The 18,900-nt window shown below is 42.1% G+C and overlaps 1 protein-coding gene across 1 annotated transcript in view; it reads right to left on the reverse strand.

The window, feature by feature from the left end:
- Positions 1-93: 93 nt before the first annotated feature.
- doc2b (double C2-like domains, beta) overlaps positions 94-18,900 on the reverse strand; it is a 230,620-nt gene continuing 211,813 nt past the window's right edge. The window contains exons 14-18 of the mRNA XM_063204002.1: positions 17,176-17,302; positions 11,186-11,343; positions 5,087-5,168; positions 4,536-4,632; positions 94-3,668 (exon numbers count right to left, since the gene is read on the reverse strand). Coding sequence (XP_063060072.1) covers positions 3,532-3,668; positions 4,536-4,632; positions 5,087-5,168; positions 11,186-11,343; positions 17,176-17,302 — 601 coding nt within the window. The 3' untranslated portion in view covers positions 94-3,531. The remainder of the gene's footprint in view (positions 3,669-4,535; positions 4,633-5,086; positions 5,169-11,185; positions 11,344-17,175; positions 17,303-18,900) is intronic.

Below are 18,900 nucleotides of genomic sequence, written 5' to 3' on the forward strand. Positions count from 1 at the left end.
CATAATATCTCACAGTTGTGATCAATCATAGCAGCAGCTTCAGAGGTTAGGTTTTTAATTGCTGTGACTACCAAGGGTCTCTAGGTGATGGCATACTAGTGAAAAAAGAACAATGTAATGAATAAATTAATCTAGTAAAACTAACCACGACATGCACAGTTTGCAGATGAGGTAGCCTCTTACTGCAGATGGGGTTGCCGGCGGGCCTATTCACTATTTGCTGAAAATACTCTACAACAAAACTACATCATAACAACATTGCTAATAGCTATGACAGTACCGAGAGCCTTTCGGTGACAGTAAGTTTATAACATAGGCTCTACGTTAAGGGGTTAACTGGTTATTGGAATAAAGGATTAATCCTAGATTCCTTAAATGGTTGTAATATTTGTCATCTTTCGTAGAACGTGTAATTATAGCATTCATCCAATAACACAAAAGCAACAGTGATGGTTCATATATTGGTTCTCTACTTTATTGGACAGATTTCTGTTGTCGAACATAGACAGCACACCATTCACAAAAAATAAATATAATACTCTGAATGGGACATTGTAATGAAAATACAGGATTCAGGTTTCTAATAGAGCACGTCTTGTGTTCTCAGTATTCAATTTCGCTGATTCCTGTTTGATTGTTCAGTCAGAGCGTACGTCTGTCATGATGACACATTGCATGCTGGAATCAAAACTTTCAGAATCATTCAACTGTGCAGTATAGTACAAAGATGGAAAAACGATCAACCTGGTTGAGATCCTAGAGGTGTTGTTGAACCCAGGGAGAGAGCCCAGAGTCCCATTACATATGAGTATCTTTTTTTTATACTTTTTATCAGGCTCACAACTACATCTGGATTAAATAAACCAGGTTAACAAATCATCTTTGTAGTTTGTTGCAATGGTCATTGTAAAAATGTCTAGCCCATCTATGAGCTGTACTGCAACAGTCTTCAGAAGGACTAAATGTGTCATGCACAACCTGATCTCACAGAATTCTCATGGGAAATGAACACGGTCCCTTGGGACACAAAATCTGTGGCAGTTTCACGGATTTTCCCAAACATAAAGCACATCAGTGATTTAGCAAAAGCTGTGACACTACCATAGATTTTGTACCCCAATGGGCCTTGTTCATTTTGCAGAATTCTGTGAGTTCATGTTGCAACGTCATGCAGGTGGATAACCGCTTTCCATCTATCTATCTAGCAGAAACCTGGATCAGGGTCCTCGTCACCTTAGCCTTGCACCTTTGCCATCAATGCCGCCAACACACAGTGCAATCACTGAGTGCTAAATATTGAGACAGCCAAGAATAGAAATAGGTTATGTAAAATGTAGAATTTCCATATTAAAAGCTAATACCTAGAAGAAATTATTGTTAAGTGAGAGGTGCAAAAAAATCACACTGACATAAGAAAAGGCACGATAAGTCAGCCAGAACTGGTGCAAGGGTAAGTTGAGTTGAGAGAACTTTTTGAATTATTACCTTTTTTTCTTCTTCAGAGAACCACTAGAATATATGCAAACAATTGCCTGAGTGTTAAAAAAAGAAACAAAACCGAGACAGACTCTTTCACATGCAGTCACATCTCCAGTTAATACGGCAGCCTGGCGGGCGATGCAGTAGCATTTAAAGGTACAAAAACTTTGTCCAAGAAAAGACACTGACATTCTTTGTTAAGCATCCAGGTTTTTTTTTTCACAGAAAAATCAGCAGTATCAAACATTAAGCCATTTTGTTGTGACAAACCATGAACATTTTGCATGCATTGTTGTAGTTTGTAGAGTTTGAGATTGAGTACAAAGGCAAACAGATTACAAAAAAGTGTCACAAGGTGTGTGTGTGTGGCTGTTGTACTGGAATATGCATCGAGACAAACAGGTCTGTAGTACGGAGCAGGTTCACAGACATCCTGCAGGCTGACCGGTGCTCAGACTCGGGCTTTGCGGTGCTCAAAAGCAGTTTAAAAACGAAGGCCGGCAATAGTATGGTGCGTCTGCCATTCTCGCCTTAGCGACCCATGCAGCTCATACCTAATCACTCATTCCATTTATTTAGTATCCATGCTGTGTGGTAGTTAAGTGAAGGTAAGAGACAGGAAGTGGACCAGGGAATGTGAAAATAACGTAACCGTGACGGCAATGGAAACCATGAAAACAAACATAACGAGACAAAATAACCCATGAACGTGAATGTGTAGAATAGCTTTTTGTGTCTACAATGGATGCTAAAATAGCTAAGCTATCTAAACTCCTCAGGAATATAACATACACTATAAATACGAAGCTGACAAATAAACGAACTGTTAATACATGATATAAGCTAATATTAAAAATACACAATGTCTACACATACATAAAAGTAAAAGAGGGAAATACATAATACTTATGTGATGAATATGTATATCAGACATGGCTGTCTACTTCTCTACTATATATATTGAGTTCAAATCATTTCCAATACAGTAGGAATTCTCCACTGGGGGACCTTGGCACATTTGGATTTTATATGCTTTTGCATTTAAAACTGTGCCAAGGCCGTTTTGTAAACCATGGCATACGGATGGCCAGTGTCACATACACTGGCCATTGCCCTGTGCCAAACATGTAATGACCGCCAGCTGCAGTGGATCATAGACCTAATTCTGTAGTTTATATTGGTCATTGCATTAATATAACTATCAGTTTCCACCCCGTCACTGACTCTGCTCTCCGCTGAGAATGTCTGTGTGCTCTGTTCCCTGTAACGTACAGCACTTGGGTGCACACTCAGATACCATAGAAAAAGTGGGTAATAATTTACATTCATTGATGATATATTCTGTATATTGACAGGTCTTTTTAGATTATATTCTACCTGAAAAACAACCAAAAACATTAAAGCAACAAGATACTCCACAATTGAAAGTTATAAAAACAAACAAAATCTGACAAATCTTGATCACTCACTTTTGTTTTTGTTTTGTTTTGCTTTTTTTTTTTTTGACAACTTGACTGACGAAAGGAACATGACCAGTGCAAAATCACAGAGGCGTACAAAAATCACAGAGCATCCTTGAGTCCTCCTCCCCCAGCATACTTCAATCAGACAGCAAGCAGAAGAGTCGAACTGCAGTCTGCTGTGCATTGTGTAAACAACAGAGGATGAATCTTGACCAGAGTTCTGGAAAACAGTGGGTAAATCATTCGACTATTTGGTCAGTTGGGAATGAGTAGAGGAGGGAGAGAGGGGGTGTCACTGACATCATGCCTTGCCTTGGAATAGGAGGTAAACACTTTAAGAGAGCATCCTATACACTTCAGATGGGCCGGCACGGTGCTTACTTGGATTTACGCAGAGCCCCTGACATCACAAACAAAACAACGTGGAGCGAGCAAGATAATTGATTTTTTAAATTTAGAGATGGGTTTGGCTCAGGAAGCCACGTCAGTCAAGGACGGTGTGTCAGCCAAGGCTTGGTGCACCGTTGACACAACGAGGGACAGGGGGAGGGATGTTTTGCTCCAGGAACGCTGACACTTTGATGAGTCTTCAGTCGTTCATAGCGGAACCAGGAAGTTCATTGGTTAGGGTGTGCCAGCGCTCAATCTTCTTGTCCTTGTTTTTGAGACAGTCGAACCAGTGCTTTAGCCGCTCCCCGTTGGCATTAATGCCCAGCGACACGCCACCTGTGACAGACGGCGAGAAGTTAAGACTTGAGCTTGACATATATCAGCTTATTTAATCAGTTTTAATGACTTTATTGACAAGAAAGTTGGCAGGGAACAAATGTTATTAACAGACAAAACATTTCAACATTTTGTTTTCACACTTGTAAATGTTAATGGGTGACAACATCTTCAAAAATACAAGATCTTACTCAACAATGACAAAAAAGTATATGTGGACATGCACAGTTTTTGGATAAAATATAAAAAATTACTTAACTGATCAAACACATTTTCTATATTTTCCAGCTGTGGGGAAGTGACACTCTGTGGGGAAGTGCACTGCATTTGAAGGTCGTTGAGTGCTGATCGTCAAACTACTATATTTAAAGGACCAATTTCAATATGCTGTTGTATTGGTCATGCTACCCTTGACTTGTCAGTACCCGGTGATGCTGCATTTTTTGGCTCAGCCCTTTCCGAGATATGAGCTATTCTAACGGGGGCAGCTGTTGTTTAAAACTAAAACTTTTAAAAAAAATTAAAACTTAACATAGGCCTATTCCAAATATTTTCCCAAAAAAGGTATCACTGTTTGCTAGTTGTCTGCTGATGTTGTATAACCTTTTGGATGTTTTTGGGAATTAATTTAAAAAAAAATATTTGAAATGTAAAGAAACACCTGCCCCATTACAATGACCAGGATCTCGGAAAAGGCTGAAGAAGAAAAAAAAACCTCAGGTACTGACAAGTCCATGGTAGTGTGAGCATTACAACTGCATGTTGAAATTGGCCGAAGATACCCTTTAACTATGAACCACTCAGCTCTTACCAAAGCAGGAATTCTTCAATATATTTAGGTTTTGATACTTTCAAATGGTACCTTACCTATAAAATCATTGGACTTTCCAATATCATAATCCCAGACGGTGACTTCGAGTGTCTTTTTGGTGAGGTCAGCATATTTGATGTCATAGAAGAACTCCTGCAATCACAAAAAACATACAGAACACTTCAACTGCAAGACTGCTGCAAGACCACAATATTTAAATAAAAGAGAGAGAGGAAAACAAAAACAATCCAAGCAGTGTGAACAGTTGAGTGCTTCCATCTCTTGTTTTTACCCAGGAAATAATGTGACTGGAAAAGAGATGTGTAGCCTACTGTTGATGCCATCCATAAACGAAATGAATAGAAATGTCAGATAATAAAAGATCAGCAGAGATTTTAACCTTTAACCATTCTCCAATCAAGAAAAGAAGGCCTTTTGTCCAAGCAGCTGTGTGGGTCAGGAACTCATAAAAATGCCTGCCGCTTCAGGGGCTCAACGGACCAGCGATGTCAGAGATCAGTGAGTCACTGAATACTATGAATTAAATAATTAGGCCTAATGGGCATGCTGAAATTGGGTGGGTGGGTGGATGGAGAGAGGGACGCACCTCATTGAACTCAGGATTAAGGGTTTTCTTCTTCACAGCAGTCTTGTGCTTTGACTTTTTGTTCTCATCTGGTTTCAAGTACCTGCAAACGCAAAACATTAGCCATGCATCCGAAGGTCTGATTACAAGTTGATTGCATATTCATTGTGTGCTGGCCGCACTGCGAAAACATTTTCCCTTCACAACACTATTAAAAAGCATGGCACGGGTATAGTACATTTATGCTAAAATTCAAGACCCATTCTGATCTAGAACCCATTATCTTCTCTTCATGCCTTCAACAGTATAGAGGCTGACAAGGTTGGCTTTGCATCTCGGCATATTTTGTGGCAACAGGTCAAAGCAAGTTTGTTTTTGAGTAGGGTTTTGTTTTTGCCACAAGAGGGCGCTAGGATATTGTATCTAATAAAACCATACAGTACATAGGCAGTATATCAACTACATTGCTTCTGACTAATGTGTTATCTAATAACAACTATATTCTTCTTACTACCCTGCAGTCCTCCACTGTTGAGTAAGTGCAGAGTGTGGGTGGAGGTGCAGAAATCAGTGACACACAACATTTAGGACTCAAGCTTAGCTGTTGTACCATTGCCTGGCAAATCTCCTAGACAGAAAGTTGTTAAACATAAAATGAACAGGTGTCTTTCAAAAGTCTTTTTTTATTACTGGACAGAACTTACTCGTATGACTTGTCTGCAGCATAACATTGTTTGTTTGATATGCCTGTCTGCTTCTCATGTCTGGTGCCAGCAAGTGTGCTGCAAGTACAATTGCTCCACGGGGACAAATAAAGTTCTAACCAACTAAAAAAAGAGGTTTCTACACTCATTTTAATATTGATATTTCCATATGGAATGGTACTGAAAAAAGAGATAGAGAAAAAAAAACAAGACTGCCTTGCCATTAATCAATACTTTGAGATATAATAAAGAGATACCCCCTGGTGTAATGCTGAATGAATACATGCCATGTAGGCATGGCCTTGATTCACATATCATTGCATTACAATTTTTCTTACAATGCTTCTATGGAATCACTTGATGTCCTTGATGTCTAAGTTGGAAGATACAGTCAAAGATTTTCTATCTTCTGCTTTTTACATTCTCATGCTTAAACCACGGCGATACATAGGCTACAGTAAATGGTTGACATTTTCGAGCATCTCAGACCAGTTGACCCAATACAACCACTTTACAGGTAAATGCAAGTCTGAGAAGTACATGTAAGTAGATTTGATGCCTCAACTACATTTAAACAGGAAAGACGCCATCAGCAGTGGGCTGTCTAGACCTTGAATTAGGAGCCCTATAGTCTCTATAATCATATCAAACCCAACTTGATTTATGGCGTTTTATTTTGACCAACAATTCAAAAAAAAGTTCTGGACCTGTCAATGTGTTTTATAGGATAATAGAAATTGAGCTGCTGTTTTGTGCTTCATTTCACATTTCTGGCAGGAAATGTATTCCCCCTTTACCCTCAATACGTCTGCCTTTTTGTGGTTAAGGGCAGTTAAGACAAACCCATTGTGAGCCCTTCACTTTGAAAGGGACTGCTGCATAATATTTCTTAAATGGCAGCACTGCAGTGTCTCCAGAGAGAGCAAGTGAAGCCAATGGAAGTTCAGTTTAAATGCAACACAAGAACCTTTCAGTTTCTTTTTGCAAGTCAGCCTCCACCAGATAGGCATACTTCACATTTGTACTGTACATACTCAAATGCTGATAAAATTTCAGTTTGGCTGATAGAAAAGTCCAATTTACAAGATACTTTGACCCATTAGTGAGTGTGTGTTTGGCAAGTAATATTTACATCGACTAGCCATTTTGGCTGGTAGTGAATAAAGTTGGTTTATAGCCCTGTACGTACTGTATATCACACTTGTATGCGTTTCAAACTTGAACAACTGTTTTGTCTTCTCTGTCAAAACATCAATGTGTAAGCCATTTTGGACTTAACAGTTCAAACAATGGCCAAATGAAAAGACATGAGAGTGCCAGAAGTGTGCAAGGTAAACCTAAAGAACAGGGACGTGCACAGGAATCTCAAAGGGCAGTTGCTCTAACCTGAAGAAAGGGCAATCCACCCCACCCCCCCAAAAAAAAAAAAAACATCAACAATGAGCGGCCTTCAGAAATTTTTAAGAAACTGCACCATGGGTATTATTATTTTTAGTAGTAGTAGTAGAAGTAGTATATTATTGTCATAATTATTAATATTATTTTATTGTATAGTATCTTGAATGCGTATGATATAACATGCTAGTTTTTAAACATGTAGGCCTACCTATTAATCATATCAGAGATGATCAGCCTTATGCCCACCTGCCCTAAATGTCTTCTGATCCACATTTCCTCATGTGTGGTATGTGGCTGCCCCTAAATGAAATGAAATTATGAGAAAAAGCCTTGATAGTTTTTAAACCTGTATCAGTCACAGAGATAATCAGTCTTATGCCTACCTGCCCTATGTGCAGAGGTCTGTGGCTCTGAGTCATCCTCATCTTAAATGAAATGAAATGATGAGTAAATTAATAGGCTAAATATGAGGATGCTTAATCAATTACCCCACTGTCATCTTTATAATCCTTGTAGCAGCCAAAGTAGACTTTAAGTTATAATAAATAGAGATAGCTTAAAAATGGTTAAAAAGATCATTTAATTTGAATTTGAAATTTCATTAATAGGCATATTCCATGATTAAAATGATGAATATTATATAGGAAAGCTAAAACAATAAGAATTCACAGGTTTAGGTCATTTGTTGGGTCTTCTGTAGCCTATATTAAAAATGTGTACTGTCGCTTTAAGAATTGACGAGCCGGCTTCCATTTCAGATCGCAAAGAACCGTGGCGTGGGAGCGACCAGTTCTTATCTGTTGCTATGAAGCTCCGAGCTTCTCGCAGACTTTATAACCTTTTATTTTCATTACAGATATTTTAGTTAGTTCATGCACATTTTGTAGGCCTATGTCTTGAGAAGAACAGTAGCATAAACGTCAGTTATCATGTGGAGTGGATTTATTTCAATTACATGGACATTGACAGTGGAATCTTTGGGTCGGAGAATATATCAGCGTAAGAAAAAGCACTTTCCTAGCGGTCTCGCCAAGATCAAACCTCTACAATCCTGAAAAAGATTCTCTGCCTCACCTGCATCTGTTCATTTTTTTCCGCAGCCAACTCTGCAGAGATGTGCTTCCTTTAGTAGCCTACCCCTTTAAGTTCTCTCTTGCTTGATAAAACGACATGTCATCTGCATGTTTCTTAGTTGGGTTAGCCTTCCACAAAACAACCTGAGCCATGTAAAACGTTGACAATGACTGCAAGCTAGCTGGCTGTCGTTTTCCCCCCAATATCTGAACGTGGCAGATTATTTAGGATCACTAAGCGTCCTAAACTCGAGATCGGCTTTAAGAGGCATTAATTGTGATCATGTAGTGTAATACTGTGTAGTCTGCTATGTTTCCAGCTCACCTCAGGCCGCCAGGGCAGTCGCTCTACTCCCACGACATCTTCGACTATTTTGCGTCTCTGCCCTGGTCGCATGTTTGCTTGCTCCCCCCTCCCTCCCATGTAGAGCTGCGCGTGCCCCCAGCAACGCGCGTGCTGTCCCTCCCTTTGCCTATCTCTCGAGGTGCAGGTGAATCTGCATTTGAAAACTTAATTTAGGAAGCTTCAATCAAAAATACGAATTGCAAAGCAAATCAGTTGAAACATGAAATCTTAGCCTATTTTTCCGAGGCATATCTGGCTGTCGGGTTTTTTTGCTACCTAAAGTGGCGCTGGCTGGCTGTCAGATGTATGATAACTAAAAGTTCTAAACTCAACATTGTAATAGAGAGGTTGATTGTGAGCATATTTTGTACCCTAATATGTAGACTGTGTGTAGGGCTCTAGCCGACACCCAGGCATCAAAATCTTTCGTGTCTCTTATAGGCGCTCAAGCGCCTGTCGCGTGCCTTCTCCCTCCCCACCGGAGTTGTTGCGTAGGCCTACCTCACATCGCTCGTGCCCATTCTCGACGGGTCTGATGAATTTGTATGACTGACAAGTCTTTATTGTACAAAACTTCAATCAAAATTATGAATTATAAAGAAATCAAATGATATTGAAATATGAAATTATAATTGCCAAATTATTTTCCCCTCCCTTGGAAGGGCAATATCAGCCAATGTGGGCAAAAGGGCCGTTGCTCGGGCACCGTGGGCAACTATGCTGTGCACGTGCCTGCTAAAGAAACATATAGGATAGGATAGGATGAGCCATAATTCTCTTCTAGAGAGAAATTTGTTTAGGGCATAGAGACTCTGAAAATAGATTATGACTAACATAGAGTGCATGATTAATATAATTAGAGATGCACCGGATCCAAGATTCGGTTCCGGATAATAGGGTTTTTCACAGGATCCGGATTCGGTTCCAGGATCCGGTAGCCGAGGCTTTTCAGTCAGTCTTTCACAACCCCAATTGCTGCATGAAGTGAAAGCCCTTTGGAAGCGGCCGTTGCAGGCAGTGTGGCAGTAAGCCTATGAGTCTAAAAAATAGTTTGAGCCAACCTTATAAAAAGGGCCCACGTGTGCGAGTTAGCTATGTGTTTCAACCCTTTCGTAGGATCTGGTATCCGGTTCCGGATCCGGCAGGATCTTAAGCAGTGGATCCGGTATCCGGCAGGATCCTAAAAATCAGGATCCGGTGCATCTCTAAATATAATATATGGTTATAATAAGACATTCTGCTATAAAGATGTCTGTGGGCACTGCAGTTCCCTATCATTGATGTGATAGTGTGGGTAAATGTTAACCTGGCTCTCACGCAGATGGAAGTGTAACGAAGATGCACGAAGCACTAGGGGTCTCGCGAGAGCCAGGCTAGGTAAATGTGGCATTATTGAATAAATTATGTTTTGTGGTATTGTCTGTATAAACAAATGCATATTATCCTGTACTGCATTAGCTATGTGTGATGTGCCTGGAGGTCAAACCCTGGTCAAGCTCAGAGCAGGGACTGTTTGCTATCCCCGGAGATGAAACGTTTCTGTAGCCTTCTCCACATGCAGACCACTGACACTGTGCTCTAGAGCAGTGGTTCCCAACCAGGGGTACGTGTACCACTAGGGGTACGCGAGCACACTGCAGGGAGTACTTGGAAAGATGTAGTTTTAACAAATGTATGGACCTTAGTTACATTGGAATATAGAACGCGATATAGAACATGACTTAGGGGGTACTCATGGCACAATGAAAAGGCTTATGGGGGTACACAAGACAAAAAAGGTTGGGAAACACTGCTCTAGAGCAGTGGTTTCCAACCTTTTTCTTCAGGGACTCGTGTTTTTATCATTGTAAGCTTTGGTGACCCAACTGCTCGAGCGCCCGCACGAAAGGGAAGTCACATGATACCCTCCGTTTCCTGCGAAAACTCATTTGAGTTATTTTATTCCTCAATTCGTCTTTGGTCAAATATAGAATAAATGTTTAATGTAGCACTTATATTTTGTTGCCTTTATGCATATGGTTAAATAAATGTTTTGTCATTTATTCAACATGGGCTTTATGTGGTATTTAAAATTAAACCCCTTAAAATCAAGAAGGCTTTGCGACCCTCTTTGGATGTTTGGGGATGTTGGGTCCCGACTCCCGACCCATAGGTTGGGAACCACTGCTCTAGAGTCTAGTCTAGACAGTCTCGCGAACTATAAAAAGACTCAATGCCACAATTGTGAAACCTGCTGTTGCTTGATGTAAGGATATCCCTTTACTCTAGATGATACCCAGTATACTCATTTGTACAGGCTGTGGTCTCATGCTTGCTCTGACATTTCACTTGTTTGATTATAAGTTATATGGATATAAAACAAAGAAATCCACAAGCTTGGGTTCTTTGACTGTCACCAGAGTCTTAAGTTTTGTGTTGAGTGCTGACTTTTAATTTTGTCATTTTGTTTTTTTAATTGAACAGTCGTCTTTTTAATCAACCTATTTTATCCACTTTCGGTTTAAAAAAAAAAAAAAACACTGACTGTTCAAGCACTTTGAGCTACGTGTCGTGTATGAATTTATGCTGTTCAAAAAGTTATTATAATGATAAAACTTACGTCTTAACGTAGGGGTCAGAGAAGCCGTTGGCATCCATTGCAGCAAGATGGGCGCAGCGTACGATCCCCACTATCAGGCCCGACTTCTGAGAGCTGTACTTCAACGAGATCATGATCCGCCCCCTCTCCTCCAGCGACTTATCTTCCGTTTTATCAATCTGTTTGGAAGGCACACAGCATACCAAACACCACTTCAAAACATGTAGCAACGAAAATATTTCCCTTCTAATATCCCTTCCTGAAACGACAAAAAATGCAGCACATGAAAGTGATTTTATTTGTGTTTGGCTGAGTACACCTGTGAGACATTTGTGTTGTTTCCTTCAGATTTCTTTCTTTTTTTTTGATAAAGTAATTTTTTGTGTTTGTGTGTGGCGGAAACTAGCTGGTCTGTGAAGCGTGAAGTTAATTAGCTGTGAAGGAGGCGACGCTGGTGCTGATGATGATTCCCTCAGCAATGCTGTCTCATTTCCGGCCCTCTTCAGAGTTCAGAGCGGCAGCTTGGGAAGTGAGGAGGAGAGGGGTGGGAGTGATGACAGGAGGAGAGGTGAGGAGGAGACGGGTGGGAGTGATGACAGGAGGAGAGGTGAGGAGGAGAGGGGTGGAAGTGAGGAGGAGAGGGGTGGGAGTGATGACAGGAGTGGTGAGGAGGAGACGGGTGGGAGTGATAACAGGAGGAGTGGTAAGGAGGAGAGGGGTGGGAGTGAGGACAGGAGGAGAGGGGTGGGAGTGATGTGAAAATTTGTGCAGTGGTGTGGCCTGAGTTTCAAAAAAGACATTTGGTTTGGTAAGTGAGGAGGAGATGGGTGGGAGTGAGGAGAGGAGGCGTGATGATGAGGGATGAGGTATGTAGTGGTGTGGTCTGGGTTTTCTCATTTTACATACTCTTTTTGGCTTGTCATGCCTTTATTGGACTGGACAGTTTGAGAGGAGACAAGAAAGCCATGGGAAAAGAAATGTGGAGGGACCGAGAAATGACTCAGGTACATCTCTGGTAAAGTGCCTTAGCCATTTGAGTCACGGCCAAGGCCCGTCTGGGCTCTTAAAAATGCCCTCACCTGAGTTGCACAGACAGATTCTCACATCCCTAGTATATGCCTTCCCCTGGGGCACTTAAAACTGGCTGAATGTCGACATCACTATTCACAATAGTAGTGGTGGATGCCCTGTGTGAGAGAAGCTGATATGCATTAGGTTAGAACACTCAACAGGAGATGTGCTTTGAGCTTTTTTTCCTCAGAAACCGCAAAGCTTCATTGGCCACAATTAAGAGGAGCTACCACAGTAGGGTGCTGCGGTGATGGTGCTCTTCCTGCTGTGTTCAGCAAGTCAGCCATGAATTGACATGGCAAAGGTGTACCAGTGTAGATCATGTCCAGTGGTACATAGAAAAGACATGCAAGGCAGCGATGAGTCATGCTTTAAATTGTTAACAAGGCTTTATACAAAACATCTTATCTTACATAGATTACATTCACCTTACATACAAATCTTACCATGGTACTGTGTATGATATGTAGGTTTTTACTACATACAGTACGTCCTTCTCAACAAAGTATGTACATATCTTCACAAATCAGAACATCTTGTCATGGCAAAGGTGTACCAGTGTAGATAATTTCCAGTGGTACATAGAAAAGACGTGCAAGGCAGCGATGAGTCATGCTTTAAATTGTTAACATTTGTTAACAATCTAAGAAGGTTTTCAGTCACTACATACAATATGTCCTCCTCAACAAAGTATGTACATGTCTTCACAAATCAGAACATCTACCACCAGCATCCCTTCATGTGGTTGTCCTTACCATTGTTAAAACATGAAGGTACACAAAGTGTACATCCAGGCCTGTATAGAGTTCTTCAGCGTTGACGTCAACTTGTATGCGGCGTTTGGACTTCCGGTTCTATGGCGATTTTTTTACATTGCAACACGGCATAGAGATTCAGGTTTGGCAAAAATATAAGTTGCACGCCAACAACGAACATTAGCGTGTCCCCGCATCCCTTTCTCATTAGTGGAACGGATCGTATCATCATGTTGGTGTATTCACATGTTAAATCATGACGATTATAATTCAATATTGCTAACCCCTTTCTGATCATTAAAACTTCCGAACTACATGCTTTCCTTTGGTTGCCATGGGTACAACCCTCCGCACGTACATGACGTTAGATACAGGCGCCGCTTCTCTAATCGCCAAAAGTTTCCGGGTTTAGCATATGGACGCAACATCGTATTTATGTCGAAGTTTGACACAAAATGATCAACCATGTCATACCTACAGCCTATTTTTAACACCCTCGACAGTTTGCGGGGGTTCGCTAAGCGCGTGCTTGCACTTGGAGCTTATTTGAAACTGGCCCCTATTCATTCCCAATGGAGGCCGGAAGCCGATACGAACCAGGAAGTCCTTAAATGCTAACATGAAAGACTACAATCTACTACATGCTTCCGCGTTACTGAAGAACTCTATTATTCCAATGTGGTAACACTACGCACTATAAGCAAACATGTTTTAGGGAAGAGGAGATTGGTCACTGACGATGTAAGTGTCCATAGAAATTAACGGTGAAGATTCGTAACGCAAATATGGCGTCGCCGTCTACCCGCACATCTCCCGCCTTTCTGGTAACAAGAGCCAATTGCCTGCTGAGCTGCGTTGTCATTGATCCAATAATCTGGCTGCATCGGTGCACGCGAATTGTTGTGCATGCTCAGTTGTGAAGAGCTGTCGCTCTCGTTTATGGAACTACTGCGTCTGCGCTCTGTCAAAAAAAACTGTGAGAAAAGTGGCTTAAAAAGCTTTATTTTGACTCACTTGACACAACTAAGCATTCTAGCTTGATCAACTTTTCACGGCGGTTTCAACCATATGGTTTTCACAACCGTTAGGTTCCCTCCCGTTCTATACTCAGTTTCTCCATTCATTTTTCCCATTGACTCTCAGACTCTTACTAATCGCAAAATAGCACCAAGAAAGGCGTCAACAAGATGGCGGCCGTGTTTCCTAACTTATACAGGAAGGAACTTTGCTATAAGTCACAGTTGCCTTTACAAAATACTGTATATACATCTGGCTTTGTGTACATAATGTCCCTCTGGGCCAGCGGGTGTTCCTGGTGACATCCACCCCAATGCAAATGTGTACACATATGGTGTCGTGTGCAGAGGAAGTGGGAGTGGCCGGCTCTGTGCTCCCTGCTCTGTGATTGGCAGGCTGGCAGGGTTCCATTACCCAGGTGCTTGCTGAGGAGACTGGTGTCATGTCAAATCTCCACTTTGATCAGCACACTGCTCAGCCCCTTTGGCAGTACAAGAACGATGGGTGGCAGCTTTCCTCTCTCCATGTCTAGAGAGCACAATTTTGCAGTGTTGATTGAACACTTGGAGAGTCGATTTAACATCTTCTCTAGAGTGTTTGGTCTTAGAGTGCTCTCTAAGTAACACTGCATTTTAACTGTGTATCACTCCGTGTCTCTGTCTGTATTTCTCTCTCACACACACTCATGCCAGTCTCGTAACATCTCCTGTCTCCCGTCTCCACCCTCGTGCCGTAACGAGTTCCCTCTAATCATGGCGTGTTGCTCTGACCTCGCCAAACCGATCGACATCTACTATGACAGCATCAAACAGCCATCAGTCAGGCAGACACCCTTGTGGTGTTGCGGGACAGATGCAAGCCTGTTGTTTTCACTCCTTTCTTCTCTTCTCCTCTTCTCTCTCCCCCTCTCCTCTGTGCTGGGACTCGAGAGAGATGCAAGCCTGTTGTCTCCTCTCCACTTCTCTTCCGTCCTTTCCTTTCCATCTCCCTCCCCTGCTCTGCTCTCCTCTCGTGCGTGCTGGGACTCGCGTTGTGTTGGTGGCTGGTGCCTGACAGGGGCCTGTCTGGCGATACATCAGTGGCACCCCAGCAGACAGGAGGGGACACCTGGCCACTCACATCGATTGTGGCAACCCACTGCTTTCTTATTGACCAACCATATGTGTCTGTACTTTCATTATCCGAGCAGAGCAGACAACAGGCCCAAGACAGGCCCACACGGAAACGCACGCACGCACGCACGCACGCACGCACGCACGCACGCACGCACGCACGCACGCACGCACGCACACACACACACACACACACACACACACACACACTTTTCTTTCGACTGAAGTGGCAATCCATTAGAAGGCGATCATTTGGCAATTTGGTACTTAGTTACTATAGGTGCTGAATATTTAAATAACTGCCTTGTCCCTTAGATACAAGGGATGGAGTTGGACTTGAAAGAAAGTAAACACACATACACATACACACACACACACACACACACACACACACACACACACACACACACACACACACACACACACACTACGGCACAGCTTGGCTAGAGAAATGTGAGAGGACACCAGCACCAATCAATGGAAAGCAATTAACTGGCCTGCTGGGGATTTCAGGAGAACCCATCGCTGTCTCACACCTATGCTCACGCTTACACACACACACACACACACACACACACACACACACACACACACACACACACACACACACACACACAATAGACACACATCTGCATGCATGCAAGCACACATGTGCATCCACTTGATTGCACATGTGCACTCGCACGCACCACACACACACACACACACACACACACACACACACACACACACACACACACACACACACACACACACACACACACACACACACACACACACACACACACACACACACACACACACACACACACACACACACACACACACACACACACAGAGAAAGAGGATAGCGCAGATCAGGAATGAGGTCTAGCTGATGTGATGGCAACTTTGTCGTCCTTGATGGAATCAGTGAAGTTAAACCAGATTGATGAAAGGATTTTGTTCAGGGAATGACAGGTAATGAGTCATGACTTGTTTATAGTGGGTATGAAGAAGTCCAAACTAGTCTAAACTAGCTCTATCTGCTATTTCTGAAATGATGAGGAAAAAGTGAGATACTATGTATTTAGTTTATAAAGAATGGGGAGTATTGTACTATTGTATCATCCTTGATGTGTTACACATGTTTATAATATGGTGTAAACAGACAGATTATCGTGTGAACTTTATACTTTAAGCCTTTCAGGCCTTGCTTGATCCCTGATCCTTGCCCAACATACAAGCCGAGGAGGATCTGTGGGGAAGGGCTGCCATGCAGGTACCGTACATAATATTCAGGGCTTGACACTGGCACCTGCCAACCGGCCAAATGCTGATAAAACTTGGCTGTGTTTAGTAACAATTTCAGTGTCACTAGTCAATTTGGCAGGTAGCTTATTCTTTGGTATGACATATCAGAATAGCCTGCAATATACTTACTGCACTTTGCCCCCTGTACATCAATTGTGTATCAGTTGTTTGTAGGAGCTTGAGAAAAAGCTAAATTACTAATTTTCTTTGTATGATTTATTTGCATGTAGAAAGCTGTGCACTCATATTCTTGCTTTAGCACCTCATCTACTGTTAGAAAGTCATGTCATGATAAATAAAAAAAGAAACAATATCAAATTTGTGGCTAGTAGAATAGCTGAATGGCTAGTGACTTGGGAAAACCACTAGCCACAATGGCCAGCAAGCGAAAAAGTTTATGTCAAGCCCTGAAAATCCCACCATAACTTGTGCCCTGCCAAGTCTTTAAAGCATTTGTCCATTAGCTAGGGTGTAATAGGGTGTAATGCAATAAGGACATTGGTGTACCGGGCGCTGGGGGTGTGTCTAAAAGGTTCAGTTGTCCCAGGTCCAGGAAAGGGGCAGTGGGGGTGGGGTGGGTGGGCAGAATTGCGTTCTCATTACATTGTATATATTGGGGAAGGGGCCCTTTCACACAACTTTGTCCTGAGACCAGCCCTATTGCTGTGCATGGTGTGGCCCTGTTGGTGTGTGTGGTGTGGCCCTGTTGGTGTGTGTGGTGTGGCCCTGTTGGTGTGTGTATGGTGTGCTTGTGTAGACTCACAGGCAGCTGCTTCTCTAAGCAGTTGTAGAAGTTCTTGGTCTGGTTGGGCTTCAGCTTCTTCAGGGGTATCCGGGTCTCTCCGATGAACTCGTTGTGGCGAAACTTGTCCTCGTCACAGACCGAGATCCTGCCACACAGACGCAGACAGATGGAACATCACAAAGGCGGCCATCGCACGAGGGCAGGGCACAGACAGAGGAAAACCAGCTCAGACTCACTGACTTAGATTTAAGATTCAAGACTTGCAGGGAGTGTAACGGAATAGATTCGGTACTCGGTTTAAATTATTCCGGAAATTTCCATTCACGTGTGTCCATTTACAGCGTTATGCTAGCGGTATATTCCTGAATGGAAATGTGCTCATTGTTGTTGTCTGTTTGGAGTATCAACAATAACGCTGTGTGCACAAGGAGGATCAACACGCTCCACTGCAGTGATTCCCAAAATGAGGGATGCGATCTATGTAGTATATTGGCTCCTGTTGTTGATTCTGTTGTGTGGTTATTCAGCACATTGCGTTTGTGGTAATCTCAGGCCTATTGGTATCTGTGTGTGTGTGTGTCAGTGTGTGTGTGTGTGTGTGTGTGTGTGTGTGTGTGTGTGTGTGTGTGTGTGTGTGTGTGTGTGTGTGTGTGTGTGTGTGTGTGTGTGTGTGTGTGTGTGTGTGTGTGTGTGTGTGTGTTTCCTGTGTCTAACACAGCAGGTTATTTCTCTCTCTGGCACTATTATGTTTATGGGGACACAACTTTGGCACACAGTAAAACAAATAGTGTTCATTCAACATTTAGAGAGTACTCTGGGACCAGTCTAGATGATGTTAAATCAACTCTCTGATTGTTGAATTAACATTATTTACTGTGCCACTTCCTTTTGCATATTGACAGACACGGCTACCATGCATGTCACATTCTGCATCTAGTGTAGAGGTCTGCCATATGCAGGAAGAGTAAAAATAGGCACACTTCTGTCATCATGTCACACTACATTTGAAAGAGGATACGCAACCGAAGTGGCACAGAAAATTACAAGCACAAACACAAGATTCACAAATCAATATAAGTATACACTGAGCACGAGGCAATTACTGTTAATTACGCTGGCAGGAAATGAAAGCGTGAGATGGTGTGGTGGTCCTTTAAGGGTTATGTTTGTGCGAGCCTATTTTTTTGCATCCTTGCTCTGTGTGGAATTAGTCGTTGACATCACAATTTGACATCACCCCCACAACAAATTGCAGTTTCAAAATATGCATGAACATGTTAACCGGTTTCCTTCTATACGTCTGACAATCAACTTTTTTCAATTCAAGATCGGAAGCAGAAAAACGTGCAATGAAAAATAACATTGTTTACATGCATGGGAATTAGAGAGGGAACGCATGGCGGGATTCTTCCTGCAATGAAACTAAATGAGACAGGGAGATTTTCTCCGGCAACGGACTGACTGTCTGAAACCTGATAGTCTCAGATTCATCTCCAATCATGCCAGCCTCTCTGATGCATCCTTAAACAACCCCATCCTTGTGTCGGAGCATAACCAATGTAAGATTCAAGATTCAAGATTCAAGATTAGTTTATTACGTCTTATTATAAGTTTGAAGCCTATAAAGAGTAAAAATTGTTGTGTTTTTCTTGTGTCCTCAAAAAGATTTAAAAAAATAAAAAAATAAAAAAGGGAGGGGGGGATGTAATGCTGTTGGGTGAAAAACAAACAAATGGGAAAAAA

Source organism: Engraulis encrasicolus, chromosome 7 (assembly GCF_034702125.1).
Source record: "Engraulis encrasicolus isolate BLACKSEA-1 chromosome 7, IST_EnEncr_1.0, whole genome shotgun sequence".
Taxonomy (NCBI): Eukaryota; Metazoa; Chordata; class Actinopteri; order Clupeiformes; family Engraulidae; genus Engraulis; species Engraulis encrasicolus.